The sequence below is a fragment of the Pelobates fuscus genome, chromosome 11 (assembly GCF_036172605.1).
Source record: "Pelobates fuscus isolate aPelFus1 chromosome 11, aPelFus1.pri, whole genome shotgun sequence".
Classification (NCBI taxonomy): domain Eukaryota; kingdom Metazoa; phylum Chordata; class Amphibia; order Anura; family Pelobatidae; genus Pelobates; species Pelobates fuscus.
The window spans coordinates 28,789,953-28,812,881 of record NC_086327.1 but is presented as its reverse complement, the minus strand read 5'-3'; the positions used below and the strand labels follow the sequence as shown (position 1 = coordinate 28,812,881).

The 22,929-nt window shown below is 42.2% G+C and overlaps 1 protein-coding gene across 2 annotated transcripts in view; it reads right to left on the bottom strand.

Moving 5' to 3' along the window:
- LOC134578163 (germ cell nuclear acidic protein-like) overlaps positions 1-21,900 on the bottom strand; it is a 29,658-nt gene extending 7,758 nt beyond the window's left edge. Inside the window, exons 1-4 of one of the 2 annotated variants that reach the window (XM_063437169.1) lie at positions 20,852-21,900; positions 8,300-8,355; positions 7,178-7,246; positions 6,121-6,175 (exon numbers count right to left, since the gene is read on the bottom strand). In XM_063437169.1, the coding sequence (XP_063293239.1) occupies positions 6,121-6,175; positions 7,178-7,246; positions 8,300-8,355; positions 20,852-21,548 (877 nt within the window). In that variant the 5' untranslated portion in view covers positions 21,549-21,900. Of the gene's footprint in view, positions 1-6,120; positions 6,176-7,177; positions 7,247-8,299; positions 8,358-20,851 lie in introns of both variants that reach the window. The other variant, XM_063437170.1, reaches the window with a different exon arrangement.
- Positions 21,901-22,929: the final 1,029 nt, after the last annotated feature.

The following is a 22,929-nucleotide window of genomic DNA, read 5'->3' as shown; positions in this document are numbered from 1 at the left end:
CCCCCCTGCTCCCTCTGAAGCCCCTACCCCCCCTGCTCCCTCTGAAGCCCCTATCCCCCCTGCTCCCTCTGAAGCCCCTATCCCCCTGCTCCCTCTGAAGCCCCTATCCCCCCTGCTCCCTCTGAAGCCCCTATCCCCCTGCTCCCTCTGAAGCCCCTATCCCCCCTGCTCCCTCTGAAGCCCCTATCCCCCCTGCTCCCTCTGAAGCCCCTATCCCCCCTGCTCCCTCTGAAGCCCCTATCCCCCCTGCTCCCTCTGAAGCCCCTATCCCCCCTGCTCCCTCTGAAGCCCCTATCCCCCCTGCTCCCTCTGAAGCCCCTATCCCCCCTGCTCCCTCTGAAGCCCCTATCCCCCCTGCTCCCTCTGAAGCCTCTATCCCCCCTGCTCCCTCTGAAGCCCCTATCCCCCCTGCTCCCTCTGAAGCCCCTATCCCCCCTGCTCCCTCTGAAGCCCCTATCCCCCCTGCTCCCTCTGAAGCCCCTATCCCCCCTGCTCCCTCTGAAGCCCCTATCCCCCCTGCTCCCTCTGAAGCCCCTATCCCCCCTGCTCCCTCTGAAGCCCCTATCCCCCCTGCTCCCTCTGAAGCCCCTATCCCCCCTGCTCCCTCTGAAGCCCCTATCCCCCCCTGCTCCCTCTGAAGCCCCTATCCCCCCTGCTCCCTCTGAAGCCCCATCCCCCCTGCTCCCTCTGAAGCCCCTACCCCCCCTGCTCCCTCTGAAGCCCCTACCCCCCCCTGCTCCCTCTGAAGCCCCTACCCCCCCTGCTTCCTCTGAAGCCCCTACCCCCCCTGCTCCCTCTGCAGCCCCTATCCCCCCTGCTCCCTCTGAAGCCCCTACCCCCCTGCTCCCTCTGAAGCCCCTACCCCCCCTGCTCCCTCTGAAGCCCCTACCCCCCCTGCTTCCTCTGAAGCCCCTACCCCCCCTGCTCCCTCTGCAGCCCCTATCCCCCCTGCTCCCTCTGCAGCCCCTATCCCCCCTGCTCCCTCTGCAGCCCCTATCCCCCCTGCTCCCTCTGCAGCCCCTATCCCCCCTGCTCCCTCTGCAGCCCCTATCCCCCCTGCTCCCTCTGCAGCCCCTATCCCCCCTGCTCCCTCTGCAGCCCCTATCCCCCCCTGCTCCCTCTGCAGCCCCTATCCCCCCCTGCTCCCTCTGCAGCCCCTATCCCCCCCTGCTCCCTCTGCAGCCCCTATCCCCCCTGCTCCCTCTGCAGCCCCTATCCCCCCCTGCTCCCTCTGCAGCCCCTATCCCCCCCTGCTCCCTCTGCAGCCCCTATCCCCCCCTGCTCCCTCTGCAGCCCCTATCCCCCCTGCTCCCTCTGCAGCCCCTATCCCCCCTGCTCCCTCTGCAGCCCCTATCCCCCCTGCTCCCTCTGCAGCCCCTATCCCCCCCTGCTCCCTCTGCAGCCCCTATCCCCACTGTTCCCTCTGCAGCCCCTACCCCCACTGTAACTCCTTCCTTTACACTTACAACTCCTATCGTGCCAAGGCACTTTAAACATACAACTCCTATCATCCATACCCCCAGCTCCCTCTGCACACCCTACCCCACTGCACCTTCTGCTGCCCCTACCCCATGCTCCCTTTGCAGCCCCTACCCCCTGCTCCCTCTGCAGCCCCTGCTTCCTCTGTAACTCCTTCCTTTACACTTACAACTCCTATCATGCTAAGGCACTTTACACTTACAACTCCTATCATCCCTACTCCCTCTGCAGCCCCTACCCCACTAAACCTTCTGCAGCCCCTAACCCATGCTCCCTCTGCAGCCCCTACACCCCACTCCCTCTGCAGTCCTTACACCCCCCCACTCCCTCTGTAGCCCCTACCCACTGCAGAGATCCTACCCCACTGCTACCCCTGCACCCTCGGCTGCCCCTAACCCCCAGGCACCCACTACAATTCCTATATCCTATGCACCCACGACAGCCTCTATATCCTATGCACCCACTACAGCCTCTATACTCTATGCACCAACTGCAGCCCCTACACTCCCTGCACTTACTACAGCTTATTTTTCCCGTTGCAATCACAACAGCACCTATTACCCTACCCCCCTGCTCCCTCTGCATCCCCTACCCCCCTGCTCCCTCTGCATCCCCTACCCCCCTGCTCCCTCTGCATCCCCTACCCCCCTGCTCCCTCTGCATCCCCTACCCCCCTGCTCCCTCTCTGCATCCCCTACCCCCCTGCTCCCTCTCTGCATCCCCTACCCCCCTGCTCCCTCTCTGCATCCCCTACCCCCCTGCTCCCTCTCTGCATCCCCTACCCCCCTGCTCCCTCTCTGCAGCTCCTACCCCCTGCTCCCTCTGCAGCACCTACCCCCTGCAGAGATCCTACCCCTGCACCCTCTGCTGCCCCTGCACCCTCTGCTGCCCCTCACCCCCTGCATTCACTTTAGCCCCTACCCCCAGGCACCCACTACAACTCCTATATCCTATGCACCAACTGCAGCCCCTACACTCCCTGCACTTACTACAGCTTATATTTCCCTTTGCAATCTCAACAGCACCCTCTGCACCCACTACAGCCTCTCTTCCCCCCCCGTGCCATCTGCAGTCCCTTCCCCCTGTACCCTCTGCAGCCTCTTCCTCCCAGCACCCTCTGCAGTCCCTACCCCTTTGCACGCACAACCATAAAGGAACGCTATAGTTACCAGAACAACTACAGCTTAATGTAGTTATTCTGGTGAGTATAGTCTGCCCCTGCAGGGTTTTTGCTGTAAAGGCTGCCTTTTCAGTGAAAAAACAATGTTACCTTGCTGCCTAGGAACATCTAGGTCAGGGCTGTCCAACCTGCGGCCCCCCAAATGTTGCTGAACTACAACTCCCACGATTTCCTGTCTGTCTTTTTAATCGAAAGAATCATGAGAGTTGGACAGCCCTGATCTAGGTGCTTCCTGTGTCAGTGTTGCAAAATGTGCAGCACTGACATTCCGCATCTCCATGCTCCTTATGGAGACGCTGAACACTTGTCATAGAGAAGCACTGATTCAATGCATCTCTATGAGGAGATGGTGATTGCCACAGCGTAGTGTTTTGCCGCACATGCACAATAGCTTTCCAGTGCTTTCCTATGGTAGAGCATTGGGCTGGCTGAGATCATCTAAAATTGTTGAACTGTGCCAAGGAGTTTGGTCGGTGATGGGGAAAAAAGGTGAGTAAATCCCGTTTTTAAGGGGGGCCAGAAACCGATAGCGTCAGGAATACACTTTTGTATTCCTGACACTATAGTGTTCCGTTAAAGGGACACTATAGTCACCCAGACCACTTCAGCTCAATGAAGTGGTCTGGGTGCCAGGTCCCCCAGGTTTTAACCCTTCAGATGTAAACATAGCAGTTTCAGAGAAACTGCTATGTTTACATTGCAGGGTTAATCCAGCCTCTAGTGGCTGTCTTCCTGACAGCCACTAGAGGCGTTTCTGCGGCGCTGCATGCGAAAATCACATTCATCATGCAGAACGTCCATACGAAATCTTTGAGAAATTCTTTTCTATGGACTGTTTGAATCCACGCACGTTTCTTGCCGCGCATGCGCATTCCGCTGCACTTGGAAGCTGACGACGTCGGCGGGGGAGGGTAGGTCACCAGCACCGAGGGAGCCCAGCGCTGGATAGAGGTAAGTGGCTGAAGGAGTTTTAACCCCTTCAGCCCAGCGGGAAGGGGACCCTGAGGGTGGGGGGTGGGGTGGACCTAAGGGTTATATAGTGTTAGGAAAACAAGTTTGTTTTCCTGACATTATAGTGATCCTTTAAGGTAGGTTGTAACATTTAACACTTGATGATCTGTAATTTAAGACGCAAAATTTGGACCTCATACAAACACATTGGCAAAATTCAGAAATACCCCTTTATACAAACTGCCATGCTACACAAACACATAAAAAAAAATACTACCCTATTTATAAAACTCAAAACATGTATTCAAATATACTATGAATTCACATATCCTGACACTACACACAAAGACATACATATATTCACTCACACTAGCGCTTACAGTTAATATACACAACATACATTCACTTTACACGTACATATAATCAAATACACGGTACACCTACACCAGCATATATATCGGTCTGCTTGGGGCCCAGTTGCTAATTTTGCCCGGGGGCCCAGGCCACTGTCAGTCCGTCCCTGCATGCAATAGTTTAATGGGGCACACTAAATTATAAATCTTATTGCAAACTCTAAACTCCAGCTCATTGTAGCAATTGTGACACAACAAATGTATGGACCTTATCCTCTAATTTCTTTTAAACCAATTCGGAACCAGCGTGTTCCCCCCACTCTCGGCCTGTCATTGCTGTCCAAGGTTGGGCAGATTCTCACTTGATGATGATGATGAAGATGTGTAGTTTGTTCATTACCAGTAGAACTGCAGAGAGTGGGCTGTAGGTGTTTGGATCCTGGTTATTTTTTATTTTTTTAATTAAATTAATTGGAACTCTATTTTTGTTTGAATGCCAGACCATGTGTCTTTAAAAAAAAAAAAAAAAAAAAAAAATTACTTAAGGTTCTGCACGTAGACAATACGCTGTAGTAGTTATGGTGTTTAAAGCTGGCAAAGCATAATGGGATTTGTGGAACTAAAACAATTGGGAGCAGGGATGGAGTGGAGTGGAGGCGGGGAGTGGAGGGGGGGGGGGGGGAATGCCCTGCAGGCCACTCTAATGCCTGTATAAAATGTCTGCAAATGCCAGTGCAGGCTATTGGCTGACTCAAGCACTTTGGGCTACCTGGTGGGCATGTGTAATCAGGGGCCCAGTCATGCAGACTCATGTTAGTACACATGCCCCGGACTGCCTTGCCCACGGTCGGAAAAATGGAGTCCAGCTAAAGTTGGAATTGTAGTATCGAGGAAATGTTTGGCACCTCAACTTTCTTTTTATCCTCAGTAATGTGATAACTATTACAAAATGTAACCATTGCAATGCTAATCCTCCGATTTATCAATTAGACCAAAATTATTGCTACTGATGTATTATTAATTACTGAAGACAAGCATTAGCCTTAGCGTCAATATGTTTTATGGAAGTGTATAACGAACAGGTTTTACATTAGGAAAATTAAGTGAGAAAGTCTGAGTCATTTTATCTGCACATTAGGGATTGTTTTAAGTATATTTGAGTTAGAGCCACATTTAATACGAGTCCAGGTCATGGTAAATTCAAATGGCACTTCAAAGAATCCAGGTGGATAAGGTGGGAGTACAGTAATAAGAGATAACACACTTTATTTAGAACACTCATAAAGTGTGCTACTTGTCACAATCAAATGTTAATTTAAGCTGTATTAAAAGAGGCATTTAACCGTCCTTTGTCCATTGAATATAGGCACCTGTACACCAGGCCTGGCTTAATAATGGCCTATCCTACGCATTTCGCTGATATCCATTAAAACACCTCAGAAGTACATGTAGAGTTTGACAGTATACAACTAAAGTAAAACAATAAAGTTAAAATAAATCTAGAGTATTTTTAGTTGCATTTAATATTGTTACACCTGTAACTGCTCTGAATAAACCGCGTAACATGCTCAAAACTGGCTGGAAGATGGTGAGATACCACAAACAATGCACTGCTAACACAGCGAGGTATCTGTATTTTAGGAAATGTCATATTATACTGTAATATGTAATCAATACCATTCACATTTTTTTTTATTGTGTCCCTCTTCTCTGTATATACACGTCATAGAGAGAGAACTTATATATTGATACTTACAGCCCAGTGATGTACTGAATTTTGTTAATGTATTTTTATTGTGAGGGAATATTTACCTTTATAATAAAATGAACCAATACTTGTATTAAAGGAGTTAATGCAGTGCTCTGTGTCAGTGGTAGTGATTTTTTTTATTTAAGTGGTGGGCCAAGTTACTGCAATATGGGACTCTGGGTTGTACTTGCGCCCTGGGCCAAACGTTGCCAGTTAGCCCATGACTGGAGAGTCTACTTTTAAACTCCCCCTCTCCCCGCTTGTACATTCAGAATGTATATATACGGGTATACAGATATATCTATTTACAGATATCGTGTAATCAATTGAGAAGAAAATCCCTGGTGCAGGAAGTCACAAAATGTAGTCCAAACACAAAGCAATACTGGCAGATTTGGGCTACTTACCAGGCTTGCAAGCTGTCTCACATATCACTGGACACACATAACAGAACTGGCAGTACTGCAGAGAGACAGATAGAGACAGTCAGTGCTAGACCGTGCACCATTTCTGGTGACATTGGCTAATGATCCATTGCAGGAGGAATGCAAATCTGTAATATTTTAACCCCTTAAGGACCAAACTTCTGGAATAAAAGGGAATCATGACATGTCACACACGTCATGTGTCCTTAAGGGGTTAAAGGGCTCTCACCAGTATTAAAATAACTCTCCAAGCACCATAACCACTACAGCTCACTCTGGAGGCAGGAAGTGGCGAAACTGTTTGACTCCTTATGATGGGGGCAAACTTGGAGTGTTCGTTTAACAAGGTATATTCATACACTTTAACAAATTACTATACTAAGGGGGTTTAATCACTACCGAGTCACTAAATACTGAATTTAAGTGCATTAAAAATGGATTTGCAAAAAATAGGCTAAAGTAGTCAAACTGTGATTACACTTGAGTTGGAGAATTGTTCCCAGTCAGCTACTTTTGACTACATTTAGCATTTAGTTTTTCAATTGTCAACAATTCAGTATTTGGTGAATAAAGTAAAAAAACAAACAAACATTTTATTCTTTGTAATTCCGGAGGGTATGAATGTAACTGTTATTACAAATTGCTACTTCTAGTTTAGGCCATGAGATAGTTAGAAGGAAAAATTAAATAGAGTTAAAGCGAATTGTCTGGCATTCATTGAAAAACAGCTCCGCTCAACTCATTGTAATCTGGGTTTATAATTCGAAACAATTCACTGCTTAGAGAATAAACCCCTAAAGGATTTGCAGAAGACAGGACAAATGACTAAAATCTTAGAGTTCATGTAAATGATTTACGCGAAAAGGAATTAAAGATCCCATCTGTGAGATAGTTTAGCTCCGCAGAAATGATTCAATTTGACATTATTATAATGTATACAGGTGTGTGTGAGATAATATTGATTACACTCATATCTACACATCAACCGAAAAGGGATCTGAAAAAGTACGACAAAGCCACCTATAGGTACGCTACTTACTTTGCAATCTTCACAGAACTCTCTCTTGTCTTTCTCGTCACAAGGACACTTGTCACAGTCCCCGCAGTGCTGTCGGAATACAACATAATCTTGTTAGGAAAAGCATTACGTAAATGATAGTGGCATTTTTAAAAGGAACGCTTCAGATATTTGGCCATCATTGATGTATATTAAATCTAGCAGGTTTCGTAACGACTGCGTTAGAACGCCAGAACAAATGTAAAAAGTTATAAATATAAAAAAATCCCCATACTGCCATGCTTCTCTCAACTGCTCTCAGTTCGAAACGGTTGACCCCTTTTAGGAAAAAATGCACAAAGTTTCAAACATTATTCAATTAAAATCTGAACGGCAAAATTGAGACTAAAATAGGCGATCTTAAAAGACTTCCCAACACAGCTCAATTATTTTAGACTGACGTCTTTAATTCAGTTTTCAATTCAGTACACTTTAGAGCTTAGTGAATAAACCGGACAGTTGTACATTTCCCAGAAGCCTTGCTGTGTAGGACCAGCTCATTGGATGAGAGTGCCGAGTGCTCAGTACTCTCAGCCAATAAGCGCCTACCTGCACTGCTGGCTTTTGGAGCTGCATGGGTTTCAAGCAGGAGAGAATGTGACTGCAGGCATTCAGCAGAACCCCTGGGGGGCCTCTCCAAATGTTCACAAACATATTGACACTACTTAGAGGTGTCAGAGAGAACCCCTAAAACACAAGCAATGGCTGTTGTAAAAATATAGCAATAGCTTGGCTTTTTGCAACATTTTTCAATAAACTCACATGTTGCATGAGACAAAGCAGCGTTCTTTTTTTCTATTTTGATATCTTTTTATTTTTAAATCTTTTGATAGTGTTGGTACAGAGCCCCAGAGGTAATATGGCAAAGGTATTTTTTTTTTTTTTTTTAATAAAAGTCACGCTAATCCAGAAATCCTGGCAAACGTCAACGCATTATATTTGTCCTATGAAAAGGCATGTAATATTTGTAGTTCTCTGTTTATCTGTCTTTTATTGTGATTGTGCCATGCCTTCCATTTCACAGTATATTTTATGGAACAATAAGAGGTGTCCTTTTACCCTACCTGTGTAAAAATCAAGGTGTAATTGAAAACACTACTTTACCTTGCAGAAAGCACAGTATTGGCAGATCGATCCTCCTGCGTATTCATCATCGTCATCTAAAACAACAAAAAGGATCATGATTCTGTTCATTTAATGTGCAGTAAATTCCAAGTGTGCATATTGTTGGCTGGCTAGCTAGAAGGGAGGGGTGGCTAAACATGGCAGCATAGATTTATGTGAGGCAAGACATGATCAAATTAGGCATCACAACTCGTGAGTCTTAGGCATCACAACTCGTATATAATAACTTCCCATTATTCTCAGTCCGTAGTGAATTTAAATTGTTATTCACTAACGTGTGAATTGCCAGGAAATGAAAGTAAACGCAAAGTGAGTTTCAAATGTTAGGCCAAAATAGCCTAATTTGGAGAAATTCGCCAAATCTGCTGTGTTTTTTTGTTTGGCTATTTCGGCCTATAATTTGAAATCCACGCTGAATTCCTGCCAATACTCACATCAGGCACAGCATTGTTGGGAATTCAAAGTGAATTTATAACGTAAGGCCAAAATAGTCAAAGTGGGAAAGTTCTCCCAGTGAGCGGTGCTTCTGGTTTGGCTACTTTGGCCTTACATTTGAAATTCCCTTTGAATTCGCGACAAACTTTAGTAAATAACCTTGACTTCAGTTAATAGCCCTACGGCCCCTACCTGAATCATGGGAGCAGTGTTTGTCTTTTGAGGCTGCGTACGTGATATTTATTTTATTATTGTTTAATTTACTGAAATCCCTATTTTAGGATGGTTTTAAGATTAAAGATATGACAGTCAGGACCAGGGCCGGAATGGGAAAAAAAATCCGTACGGGCAATTAAAGGCAGAGCAGCCCATTAGGAGGGGCAGGGCCAGAAAGGGGAACTTTTAAGGTCACCAGCATTGACACGCACCCCCCCCTCCTCTCATCCCCCACCAAATGACTGTTTGTGTTGTATTGTGTTTGTAAAGGGGTCTGTTTGTGGCATACTACGTGTGGCTGGAGGCTGTATGTGTGTGTTTCTGGGTTGTAAAGTATGTGTTAGTGTGTGTGAGTGTTTATAGGGCCACTGGAGTGTGTGGGCCTAGGGCATGTAGTGTGTGCATGTAAGGGCTGTACTGTGTGTTTGTGAGTGTATCTAGGGGCACTAGTGTGTGTATACATATAGGGGCTGTAGAGCACATGTGTATAGGTGCAGTAATGTATGCATAGGTGGTGTAGTGTGTACAGTGGGTGTAGAATGTGTATGTACAGGGGATATAAATCAGTGTGTGTGCATGCAGGGGGTGTAATGTGTGTGTTTATAGGGGTATAAAGTATGTGAGTGCAGGCAGTGTAGTGTATGTTTAGGGGGTATAGAGTGTGTATGTGAGTGCCGGGGGTATAGTGTTTCTATAAGGGGTATAGAGTGTGTGTTTGTGTGAGTGCAGGGGGTGTAATGTGCATACAGGGATACAGAGTGTGTGTAGTATTTATAGAGGGGAATAGCGTTTGTGCAGTGTGCTTGTGTGTAAGTGCAGGAGGTGTAGTGTGTGTATATAGGGGTATAGAGTGTGTGTAGTGTGTTTGTGTGTTAGTGCAGGGGAGCAGTATGTTTTCTGTGTTAGTACAGGGGTGCAGTGTGTGTAGTGTGTTTGTGTGTTAGTGCAAGGGGTGTAGTGTGTGTAGTGTGTTAGTGCAGGGGGTGCAGTGTGTTTGCATGTTAGTACAGAGGGTGCAGTGTTTGTTGTGTGTTTGCATGTTAGTGCAGGGGAGCAGTTTGTGTGTGAGTACAGGGGTGCAGTGTGTGTAGTGTGTTTGTGTGTGTATGTGATATAGGTGTATATAGTGGTTGGATGTGGGCTTAAATGGATAATTTAATAATAAAAAAAATAAAAAAGTAAAACAAAAAAAAATACCATTTACTCCCTTTTATAACTTTGCACAGGGGAGAGGGAGCATGCAGATACCTGGTGGTCCAGCCGGCAGATAATTTAGTCTGTACTCCGCAGGGTACAGACCACGTCTCTCTCCCTCTAGCGAGCACAGAGATTATCAGAGCGTTGCCATGGTAACCAGTGGCAATGCTCTGATAATCTCGGAACTTGCGAGAGGGAGAGCAGGAAGCTGCTCGGCATGCATGGAGGGTGTCCGGCTCACTGCCCGATCTCTCCTATGGCCCATGATGGGACAAAACTCCATTTGGGGCCAGTGCTGCCCTGCATGGGCCGGCAGGAGAGATGTCTTGATCTTTCTTGCCACCCTCGGCCCATGGCCATCGCGGACCACCAGGCATTTGCCTGGTATGCCCGATGGCCAGTCCGGGCCTTGTCAGGACAACTAAGAATCCATTAGGTGACATATTACAGTCTAAAACAGGAGTGGCCAGAAGGTAGGCCCCAATTGTTTTTATTTATCTCCCACGATGCTTTGCTGTCCTTCAGGCTGTCTGGTGTAGTCGCACGAGATACACCTCTATCTACCGTTTGGCCAGTTATGGTGTACACGACTCTTTAAATTCTTGCATTGACACAATAAATTATATTAATTGTAGCAGAATCTCAATAACAGACCAGCATGAATTACCTTTAGATTTAGATGATATTTCTCTCTGTCCTGCCATTTTTTTGGTAGCGTTTGCACTCTCTATTTTCCGTAAAATAAGGCAAATCAGTCGTCTTCTGCTTGGCTGATGGCCAGACCTTAGAACTGCTCGTCGTCTTGCTAACCCTATTCTGTGCCAGCTGTGGGAAACAAGGGTTTTGCAAATTTCTCATCTTTCCCTATTTAGGAGCTAAATGACTCGGCTCCTCTTTTCTAGGAGCTCCATATTGTTGGTGTGTCTGAGCGTATAAAAGAGCCCCACAGCAATGATTGTTACAGTAATGTGTCTTTAAATTACAATGAATGTGTTTAGAAATCAAAATAAATAAGATGCATTGTTCTTATTCTAAATTACATTGTATTTGCATAAATTGTTATTAGTAAGTCACCTAAACTTTCTCAGAACAGCCCTGCCCCTGCCACACCCCTAAGATTAAAGTTACCCTCTTTGTCTATTTGCAAAGTTGGGAGGTATGTAAAATGAATCTATTACGCTTCATACATTACCCCAGAATAATTTAATATTCCTACTTCCCTCGAAAAAAACAACAGTGTCAGCTTTTTTAATCTTGTGCCCCATACCCTAGGTATATAGATACGTATGTGTAGAGGAGTTTGCAATGAGAGTTGGGGGAAAGGGGGAGGGCAAAGGAACTCTATAGTGTTAGGAATACAAAGCTTCCCCCACCCTCAAGTAAATAAATGATTCAAATAAACTTTATTCACTTACCTGATTCAAGCGTTGCGGTCTCTACCTCCTCCGATGTCAGAGTTGGGGGGAATCTAATGTTCACATTATGCCTTCCCCATAGGAAAGTATTCACCCAATGTTTTCCAATGAGGATGTTGGACACCCACATGCAAAGTACAAGTACGTTCAGTGTTGTTTCATGGGGTTAATAGGAAGTCAATGTAAACATTACAGTTTTTCTCCATGATTTACATTGAAGGGTTAGGGGGGAAAGGGGCACTGCACCCAGACCACTTCAATGAGCTGGAGGAGGATCGGGCTGCACTGAGAACTTGGCCTAGATGCCAGATTGAGGTGACTATTTAATGTATTTATATGGGGGGGAGGAGGGGGGAGGTGTACCAAGATTGGAAGGGTTACTCTGAAAAAAACAGTGTTTTTTTTTGTTTTGTTTTTAAGCAACCTTTTAATATTAGAAACATAAACAGATAGCTCAGTTGGGTAATGCACAAACTGTGTTATCTATGAAATAATCAACTGGTGCTTTTTACGACTTCCCAGGGTAATAACAGCAGATTCACTGATTTGGGTAATAGTGATATATCGGTATCTGTTAAGAATAGCACCGTTGAAATAGCACATTCATAATGTAGCGCGTCATTTGAGCTGCGGGACTGTAAAATATCCGCATTCATTGGAGTACCATTCCTAATGTCACAGTTTTAAATATCGCAGTTGGGGTTGGAGGGCATTTAAAAAAAAAAAAAAAAAAACTATCCACATACCAAAGGGAATTTCACTAGAAGATTTTTTTTTTCTCCATTTACTCTGAATGAATTCGCAGTTTTGTAAGTAGGTTAAAAATACTCTATAGAACTTTATAGAACTCCTCTTATATTATTAATTATTTATAAAATATTTTACCAGGAGGGATACCTTGAGATTTCTCTTGTTTTCAAGTATGTACTGGGTATATTCTGACACCCACAAAACTGTTACCCCAGCAGTATTTTGCTAGCTCCATTCAATGATACAAAGTTGCTGAATTGCCAAGTGCCCCAAAGTATAAGCATTCCTTTATCTATATCTGGGTGTCCGTGACCACCTCCCATCTGAAAGTGTCTCCAGTGGTGTGACACGGATAGCATAGCTGAGCTATCTTCTTTCTGATGACGGGCTCACTTGTATCAAGAGCACAGGGAACTAATACAGCTGCTTCTCACTATCTCAAACATTCCGCCAGCATAGCTCGCTGACGGAAAAAAGAAACACTCTCCCACAGCAGATAAAAGCACAATTTTGCATTTAATCCGACCATTCCCTTTCTAAAAGCACAGGCTATACTCCTGCTAAAGACAACAAGGGGCCTACTTAATAAAGTGCGAATTGTAGTAAACGAAAAAACAAATTGCTATAGAAATGCGAAAATGGCCAATTAGAGCTAAATTTTATAATTCATTGTTCAGCTAACCACTATTTGCTGTGAAATAACCGCCATGCCTGCCCAATGTTCTTCTCCTGCCATATTCATCTGTACCACCTCTGCTGGGCGTATATTCCATGCATCTACTAGCTGGGTGATGATCACATTGACCAGATACAGAAGATGGGAGCATTGTCAATAAACAACTAGTTTTATGGCATCGAACAACTTGTTCAGTTTCCAGAATTCAGTTACTAAATTGTTGCATTTCATTGTTTATTCAGCAAATGTACACTCAACTGACAGAACCCAATATTCAAATCATATCACCATTTGAGTGCCAGATTTTTACTTAATCCATAGTAGTTCTGATCCGGTCCATGTATTACATGCAGTGGAGGCTGGTCCACAGGAGCCAATGAGGTAGTACCCCCTCCCCCAACAAATTAAAAAAAGCCAAATCTTTTGGCGCGATAAGGGCTATTGATAAGTGTATGCTGGAAAGAAACATCTTCTGTCCCCTTTATTGATGGCTGGAGAAAATTATTTTGGGTCGTTTTTGAAACAACGCCCTTTATCACGTATGGAAACCTGAGACATGCTTAGGCTACACAGACAGTATTTCTGACATCAGCCTTTGCCTTTGTATTGGGATGACAGAACCTGGATGCCCTACGAGACAGGTATTGTCCTGTCTCCTAGGGCTGTCAGTGTCACTGAATAGCAGTCATTGGGTAACAGTATCAGTAGGTTGAGTTGGGCCTTTTTAAAGTGGTGTTTTTTCCCCAAATATAAGTATTGATGTGTTTATGGTTTTGAACAGGACATAAAGTCTCAATAGGTAAGGGGTTACGTAAATTAGGTTAAATTGGTAGAGTTCAACAAGTCAAGGTGAGCAGCTGCTAACTCGTTTCCTCAGATATGAAGTGCCTGTGGGCCAGTGAGGGAGATGTTTGATCTCCCCACAAGTCCGTGATAGCACACATCAAGGCTGGCGCTTGGATAGCGCCGGCCCTGAATTGGCTGGCATGGCTGATCTTCAGATCTTCATGTCGACCTCGTCCCAGGGCCATCGGCATTTGCCCGGTGTACCCAATGGATAGTCCTGGCCTATTTGTATCTGTCTGTCTATCTATGTATAGGCATATATAGACATATATTGTAAAGAAATGTGAAGTGAAATATACATTTTGCTTGGTTTTAAAATCTCTGCTTGGTGACTTGATGTATCAGGAATGTGCATGCATTCCCACATACGTGTTTTGGGTTGTGTATGTATATAATTATTACATCTGAATGTCACATTAGCATTGTGCATTAAGTAACTGCATAATTAAAATGGAAAAAATGCAGTATATTTACAACTGAATTGAAAATTGAAAATGTAGGACAAATTATATGGAAACCTTTCCAGACTGGTTGCAATTTCTTTTATGTTAAAGGAACACTATGGCGTTAGGAATACAAGCATGTATTCCGAACTATACAGTGTCCTCCTCACTAGTTCGATGCAGGTCTCCCACTAAATTAGAGTAAAACCTAGTGAAATAAGGGCTTTACTCACCGCTCTCTCCTCCGGGATGTGTCGCTTCTTGACTTTTTGCCCAACCCAATGCTCCTCTATGTGGATGAGATGCATACGATCAAATTCTTCTCATAGGGGAGGCATTGAATCAGATGTTTCACTATGAGCTGCAGATGACCATGTTCAATGTGCTCATGGATGTCGAACATCACAGGATGCACCTGAAGCATCAGAGAAAGCACCTCTAGTGGCTGTCTAAAAGACAGCCACTAGAGGATTGTTAACCCTTCAATCAAAACGTTGCCATATCTACTAAAGTAGTACAGTGTTTTAGACTGAAGGACTTCATTGAGATGATGTGGTCTGGGTGTGTTTAGTGGTTCTTTAACCCCTTAAGGACACATGACATGTGAGACATGTCATGATTCCCTTTTATTCCAGAAGTTTGGTCCTTAAGGGGTTAAAGGAACAGGAAGTTAAATAAGAAAATAACTGGATAACAATTTAATGGACATAATCCTAAAAATATGCAAGTGATTTGATTTGCATGTTTCTTTTGGGGTTATATGGGCAATTCCTGCCTCTTCAGATTAGCTCTACTTAACTAACCAAAGCAGGAAGTAAAAGGACCGACTGTCTGATTGACAGCTGGGGAGGCATAACACAGTTAATTTATAAAAGTGCAAATTTCTATTGAAGTAGGCACTTTTATGAAATTTTAAAAAAGAAGACACACTCTTCACACATAAAGCAGTGGGGTATTCAGCCAACCTTTATTTTTCATGAGATGCTCCATTTCCCTACAGATTTGAATTAAAGATTTAGCAAATGATTTTGCCAACCAGTTTACCCCAGGGATAACCAGGGCACACAATGCAAATGAGAAGGATGAAAGGAACATTGTTTAATATTTCTCTTCTGTTTATGGTTTAAGTGGTAATTCCCCTTATTTTTTTTCCTTTTTTATTGTAACTTGACATGAAAGTTTTTTGCCCATTTACTATGGCTATTGCATCCTTTGATATTACACAGTTGGTTGCTTTTATGAAAATTGCATTAGCATTTTACAATAAGTCTTAAAGGGACACTAGTCACCAGAACAACTACTAAATCCTGTCCCTGCAGGCTTTTTGCAGTAAACACTGTCATTTCAGGGAAAAGGCAGTATTTACATTGCTGCCTAGGGACACCTCCAGGAAAGCATTGGATTGGCTGAGATCATGAATTCTGATGTCAGCCAAGAAGGCATATTGGGGGCTGGGCCAGCACCGACATAGCTGCGTGGCGCTGGAATAAAGGTGATTTTTAACACTATTTAAGGTGGACAAAGGGGAATATGGGGTTATTAACACTATAGAGCAGTGATGGCTAACCTTAACACCATAAATTGTTTCTGGACTACATTTCCCATGATGCTCAGCTAGCTTTTAGAGTCTAATGTAGTCCAGAAACAATTTATGGTGTTAAGGTTAGCCATCACTGCTATAGAGTCAGAAATACATGCTTGTGTTCCTGACGCTATAGTGTTCCTTTAAGTTAGGATTAATATATTTGCTCCTCTAGAATAGAGTCAAATTTAAGGTCTAACTAATCAAACTGGAATAAATCCCTAAGTCGGCTAAGCTTTCAGTTCATCTACTCTGGTCTTAAATGTGAAATTCACTTTGAATTCTTACTACAGTAAATAAATTGTGTGTGTATTCAATTAATACCCATGCTTAACAAAGACACATTTAGTGTTGAATTGTTGCCAAGTAGACACTTAAGTTGAAAAATATAAATATATATATATATATTTAAAATATTTGTAATTTCAAGTTTTATAATTTCAACTCAAAGCCCACCCCTCAAATAATATGGCAGTAGCCCCCTCTCCTCCCCCCCAAAATAATGTGGTTGCAGCAGTGGAGGCCAGATAATAGGTACTGGCATAACAAAGTTTTATCAAATTGTTCTATCATTTTCTGACAGGGGCTGTATAGAGTATGATGCTTAAAGTGTTCATTTAAATGGCAGCTTGCTCTGTGTGTTACGGAGACATTCCCTAGTGCAGGGGCTAGGCAACCTTTGGCACTCCAGATGTTGTGGACTACAATTCTCTTACACCCATAATGCTGGCAAAGCATTATGGGAGGTGTAGTCCAAAACATCTGCAGTACTGAAGGTTGCCTATGCCTGCCCTAGTGTCTTTAGAAGTGGTACACAAGGTAAACAAAATATTAATCAGGACTGCTCCAGTGGATCCGGGACTATTAGGAGGTCCTGTCATTGGTGGTTTTGCTTGTGTTCACTTTACAAGACATGCTGCTACTGAGTGTAAAAAATTATTTGCAAACTGTGCACCTCCTGACTGCTGCACAATACCCATTGTACAGCGCTACGGAATCTGGTGGCGCTATATAAATAATAAAATAATAATAAAATAATAATGATACACTGTGCATCTCTGTGATGCTTGAAAGAGTTAATTACGTTATATTTGATGGTGGTGATAATGATGACTTACATTTGTGCTTTCACACTGCACACTCGGGAAGATCATGCAAAGACGCAGCAATGAATGATTCTGGACAATGTGTTACTCAGTGAAGCATTTATTAAAATGGTCAGTGAGATCTGCTGGAGCAGCTGCACAGAGCCGCAGACACATCACCACAGTAAAACAAGCACAGAGAAAAAAAAAACCACACACATTACACCAGGGTTAACTCTGGGTATGCCAGAGACGCATCCCACCCCACCCACAGCGTCGTTTCTAGCATTGAGGCCTGACAATCACTACTACAATGACCCCTGAGGTGTGTTCACTAAATGGTCAGTCGTGGGGTGCAAACGATAGGCCACAATCCCTTGCAACATGACATATTTGCCCCAAATTGTGCAACCACTGCTGTCAATTTACCACAGTTAATGCACTAATTTTGGAACTGTGGTAACCTGACACAGAAGTGACACATTTTAAGTAAATATATCTGAGCTAGAACATAGCTGCATTGGATTTACCTGCATGATAATTTTAGCCTAAAAATCAGATTTACAGTTTCTTTGCAAATTCTGTACAATTGCGAGTTTGGTGAATGAACGCCACTATTTAGCAGCAAACAGAACACATTTGGTTGTCAGTAGTGAAAGCCATCGGACAGACATGATTTATAGCAGGCTTACCCAAACTCCGGCCCTCCAGATGTTGCTGAACTACAACTCCCATACTCTGGCCTTAAATTTTAAAATTCACTTTGATTTAACCTTGAATTATTAGCCCTGTTAATGACAAATAATTCACAGCTATACCTTTACTAAGGAGATAATTGTCTGGAAATCAAAGTAAATTCAATGTGAATTTCAATTTTAAGCCCAAAGTAGTTGAACTGGAAGCATTGTTGATGTGGAGAATTTTTCCAGTTCTGCTACTTTGGGCTCAGATTTAAAACTCACTTTGAATTCACTTTGAATGTTCAACAGCTTCTCAGTTTAGCAAATAACCGTGATTGAATTATTCACTAAAGTGAGACCTAAAAGTGAATTTGGAGTGAATTTTAAATTTAAGATAAAAACAGCTGAATTGCAAAAAAAAAAAAAAAAAAAAATCATAGTGGGCAATGCTTGCAGCAATTTTTGCCTTAAATTTGAAAATTCACTTTGAATTCGCAAATTAAATAACCCTGTTGGTGAATAACCTTGTTTTATACCAATTCATTTTATAATTGTCACCATTTTTGTATTTAATAAAAAATAATTTGCCATGTATTCACTGAACCGTAAATTGTGGGAAATTGTCATGGAAATTGCAAACCTTGAGCCAGATTAGCTATATTAGAAAATGTACCCAACTCGTTCTCAGGTTCGCTATTAAGCCCTACATTTTATAATTTCTTTGTCAATTCTCTTTAATGTCTGGGTCACTGTAACTTATTTTTTTCTTTTTAAAACGATTCACCTAATTCGGCTTCTTTCTTGAATTTGAAAGTTTAGTAGCTTTTAATTTGTATTAAACCCAGTGGGTGCCCAAAAGGCAGCTCCTCTTGATGTGGTAGAACTACAACTCCCATGATACTTTGCATGCCTTTGTAATTCCTTTATAATGGAAGATGTCATGTTAAAAGATCTTGGCAATCTACCCTTTGGGTAACCCTGGCCTAAGCTGTATTGCTAGTAAATATGTATATAATCAAGGTGTTCACTAGTGCACAGGTGGCTGTCATTTTATTCCAGAACATGATTAAAAAAAATGATGGGCCACAAGAATTAATTGGGCAATTCTCAATTATTCTCTCATCTTAAAACACGCAGAGGGTGCATTTATTCAACACATTATATGGAGTGAATTGAAAACTGAAATGCAAAATATAGGCCAAAATTCCTAATCGCTATAGTTAGAGCTTGGCTACATTTTCCAGCTTTTTTTTTTTTTTTAAGCCACTACAATCTAGGTTGAAAAATAATGCAGGTACGATTATTGAAGGGAACTTCTACAAGAGCAGACAGTTGTGTGTTGCGTGTTAAGTGTAGATTGTACACTTAACAATCTACACTTAACAGCAAAACCAGCATGTTAAATAAAAACCCTAAGGAGAGCCGTCAATTGCATTCCATTTTTTTATCACATGAAATCAACATCATTTAACCTAACTATATTTTTTGATTACGTCATATGACAACAAGCTAGAATTTAGTAGTCGCCCTCAAAATAATATATAAATAAGAAAATGACATCAAAGGGTTGCTTAACATTATTTAAGGATAATTTCTAAGTACGGGGCTACTTTTTAACCAGTTTTCCTGTAGCATAGATTTCTTTAAAATCTAGGCTAGTGCTTAATCATTTTTACAGCAATTTATATTTAAATCCACACGTTTCAACCCGGCAAAATGCATTACAATTAAACAGGATACCCGTGACAGTTCAAAGGTTTGACCATTTAAATGCCAGAAAACGTAAGGGTTCAGAGTAACATTTTGGCTAGCATACAGCATTAAAGGGGAACTGTCTCTCCAGCTATCACTGCCAGGAGCCTCGTGAACATTTCGCTTCTTAGTACCCAGGCATTTAAGTGTTAACGGACGTTTCTTCTAATGAGCAAATGAACGTGGGCATCTTGCAGTGACAGATGATGTCATAGCAATGTCAATCAACTGCTGAATAAAACACGGTGATCTCTGATTGGGTAAATTTTGTCACAATCACTTCACTTAAAATATCAACCATCTTGGAGGAACTCTTAAGGGGGCTATATTGCTTTAAATATACTACTCAAGTACTGTATATCATCTTATGCAACACAATTTTTTTTTTCTAAAGCCCCCTTCGTAGGAAGTTTAATCATTTAAAGCAATTCCAGTTATACTTAATTATCTCATTGTCATTCCTTAGAACAGTATCATTTACAAACATTTATAATGCAATAAAATAATCAAATGCAGAGGATTTTCTAAACACATCCGAGAGCCGTACAATTTAATGGCAGTTTTTTCGAGTGCCTTATTAACAGTTGACAGCTGAGTTGGAAGATTTACACCAAAAATATCTCAAAAAAAAAAAAAGAAAAAAAAAGAAAATCTCAACTAAAAAAAAAAAAGTCTAAAAATATATTTTTTTTAAAATCTCTAAATCTGGTCCGACACCACCAGCCTAGTCAGTTGAGTCGGACCAGGTTTATTTGCAACTCAGCTAATTTTGCATATGAATGGAAATAATTCTATGCAAGAAGACTCAATATTACGCCATGAAGAATGAGCAGTTGTTTTACAGCAACATATGTACCAATTTCACGAAAAATAAAATAAGAAGCAAATTGATTTGGGTCTAATGCATTCTACTAACTGGTCTACTGGTGAAATGGTTGGTTTAATCTGGCAAACTCCATTTAGAGTTTGAAAGAACAGCATCATCCTTTGAAACAAAGTGTTCCTTGTGTTTACTTCCCTTAAAGGATTGCAACATATAATGTAACCCATTTATAAAATATTAAAACCTTCATTTGTAATTTCCCAGAGTTTGAGCCAATGAAAAACCAGTTCATTCCAGTAGAGTCCAGTCCAGGTCATATGAATGTCCCTCTGATTTTGATTATTGATTAATAAAGCAGAGACGACACAGGCGCAAATGATCAATGCAAATCTTTTTTTTTGGATCTTGTTCATGCTGCCAGCCACATGTTAAATCAAGCCTGGTGAGATACTGCACACTCGTGCTATGTTACATTAAGCAGTTCACTGACACACTGTTTGTTTGTTTGTTTGTTTGTTTGTTTGTTTCAGAAAAGAATTGATGCTATATTTCCACTAGTGTGAATAAATATAATTGAAAGAGCTGATCCCTAGTTCTTTTAAAAAGTATGAAACACTTTAGGGTTAGTTACCTTCATCATCATTATCATCATCGTCATCATCATCATCATCGTCATCTTTCTTTCCATCTTTGTCATCATCGTCGTCGTCGTCGTCATCATCATCGTCATCGTCGTCATCATCATCTTCATGCTTTTTCACAATTTTATTATCATCGTCGTCATCATCGTCATCGTCGTCATCATCGTCATCGTCGTCGTCATCATCATCATCATCATCGTTATCCTTATCGTCGTCGTCATCATCATCATCCTTATCATCGTTGTCATCATCATCATCGTCGTCATCATCCTTATCATCATCATCATCGTCGTCGTCATCGTCATCATCATCATCGTCGTCGTCATCATCGTCGTCGTCGTCGTCATCGTCATCATCATCGTCGTCATCATCATCTTTATCATCGTCGTCATCATCATCATCCTTGTCATTATCATCATCATCATCATCATCATCATCCTTGTCATCATCATCATCATCATCATCATCATCGTCATCATCATCACCTTTATCATCCTCGTCGTCATCATCATCGTCATCATCATCATCATCATCTTGTGTAGGGTGCTTTACATCATTGTCATCATCATCATCATCATCATCGGCTGCTCCATGTGCCTCCGCTTGAACTTTAGGAATGAGATTAACTTGGAAAGAGCAAATAAATGTGATCAGCAGGCAAAACAGCCACACTTTCTGTGAGGCCATTTTGGATTAAAAGTGCAGTTAGACTCCTTTCGCCAACAGTACTTGAGTCTCCTTTAATTCAATGCGCCTTCAAAGATCACAACAAGGTGAAGAAATATTGTAGCAGGTTAAGTCAGGACAACCCTGAGTGTGAAAAACCCGTCAGCATTGCCGATAAAACAATCCAGTAAAGAAGATTTTGGAGGTGAGAGAGCGATCAAGACGTCAACACAGAAAGACAAAAGTGAAGAATAGAAGTGCTTGAATATTACTAGACAAGTTCTAGCTACGATGATTGATAGCAACAGATGTAAAAAGTGAGTCTTCAGTCTCTGAGCCAATAGCAGTGAGGGAGAGACTTTCCAGCTCCCTAGTGCCGCTAATATAGAAAGAGATGATGGCATATATCCCTGCTCATGACCATATTTGAATTCCACTGTATGCAAAGGTCACTGCAGACAGCTTACTAGTAAGCTAGACGTTTCTCTATTGGGTCCCTATAATTAGGTTTTATCAGTCTTTACTAGTGTTTGTGATCGTTACAAGAACATTATAATTTCATCTCCTTTTTCCTTCCTGTCTAGCTAAATGGTTTCATAACATTTTGTCGAGTGCTCAACTGTGACCTTTTCAGCTGTTCTTAAACTACAACTCCCATGATTCCCTGGCAGCCTGTGCTGAACTACAACTCCCAGAATTATCTGCCATTTAAAAGCTAAGAGAGATTGATGGAAGTTGTAGTCAAAGGAAGACTGGCTAAGAATTAGGTTAGTTTTTGGCCAAGGACTGGTGGGGTGTGGGCGGCACTACCAATTGAACACCCCCCCCGTAACCCCCTCCCCCAAAATAGTTAATAGAAAAGTTAAAGCAATAAAAAGGGTAGGGAATAAAAATGGTCAAATGTGACATAAACTGCAATGCAAGCAAGTAAACTATACGTTGGCTATCCCGTTTTATTTTTATGGGTAAATGGACATTTAACCCATTCAGGACCAGAGGTGTGCCACTCATGTTGCTTTGCAATGTGCTGGTAAGACCTCTGGTACACAAATGGTTAAAAAAAAAAAAAAACAGGATGGAAATAGATGGAAACAATAAGTAACAAAATAAAACTGCAACATAATACACTACTTGTGATAATTTGTCCTCATTTCTTTGCTCAGCTAAATAAATAATTACCTGCAGTTTAGTTATTCAGTTCTACTGTAAAGGTGCTGAGACGTTCAAGTGTTAAAAATAAATGAATCCTATCTATGTATGCATGAATAAACAAACAAACAAATTAATTAACTACTAAACTAAGAGCAACAAATTCTGACAAACTAAACTCCGATTTATACTTTCTCTCCTGGGGCTTGAAGATGGCAAATAATTATTTTATATTATTATGGGCTATGAAACC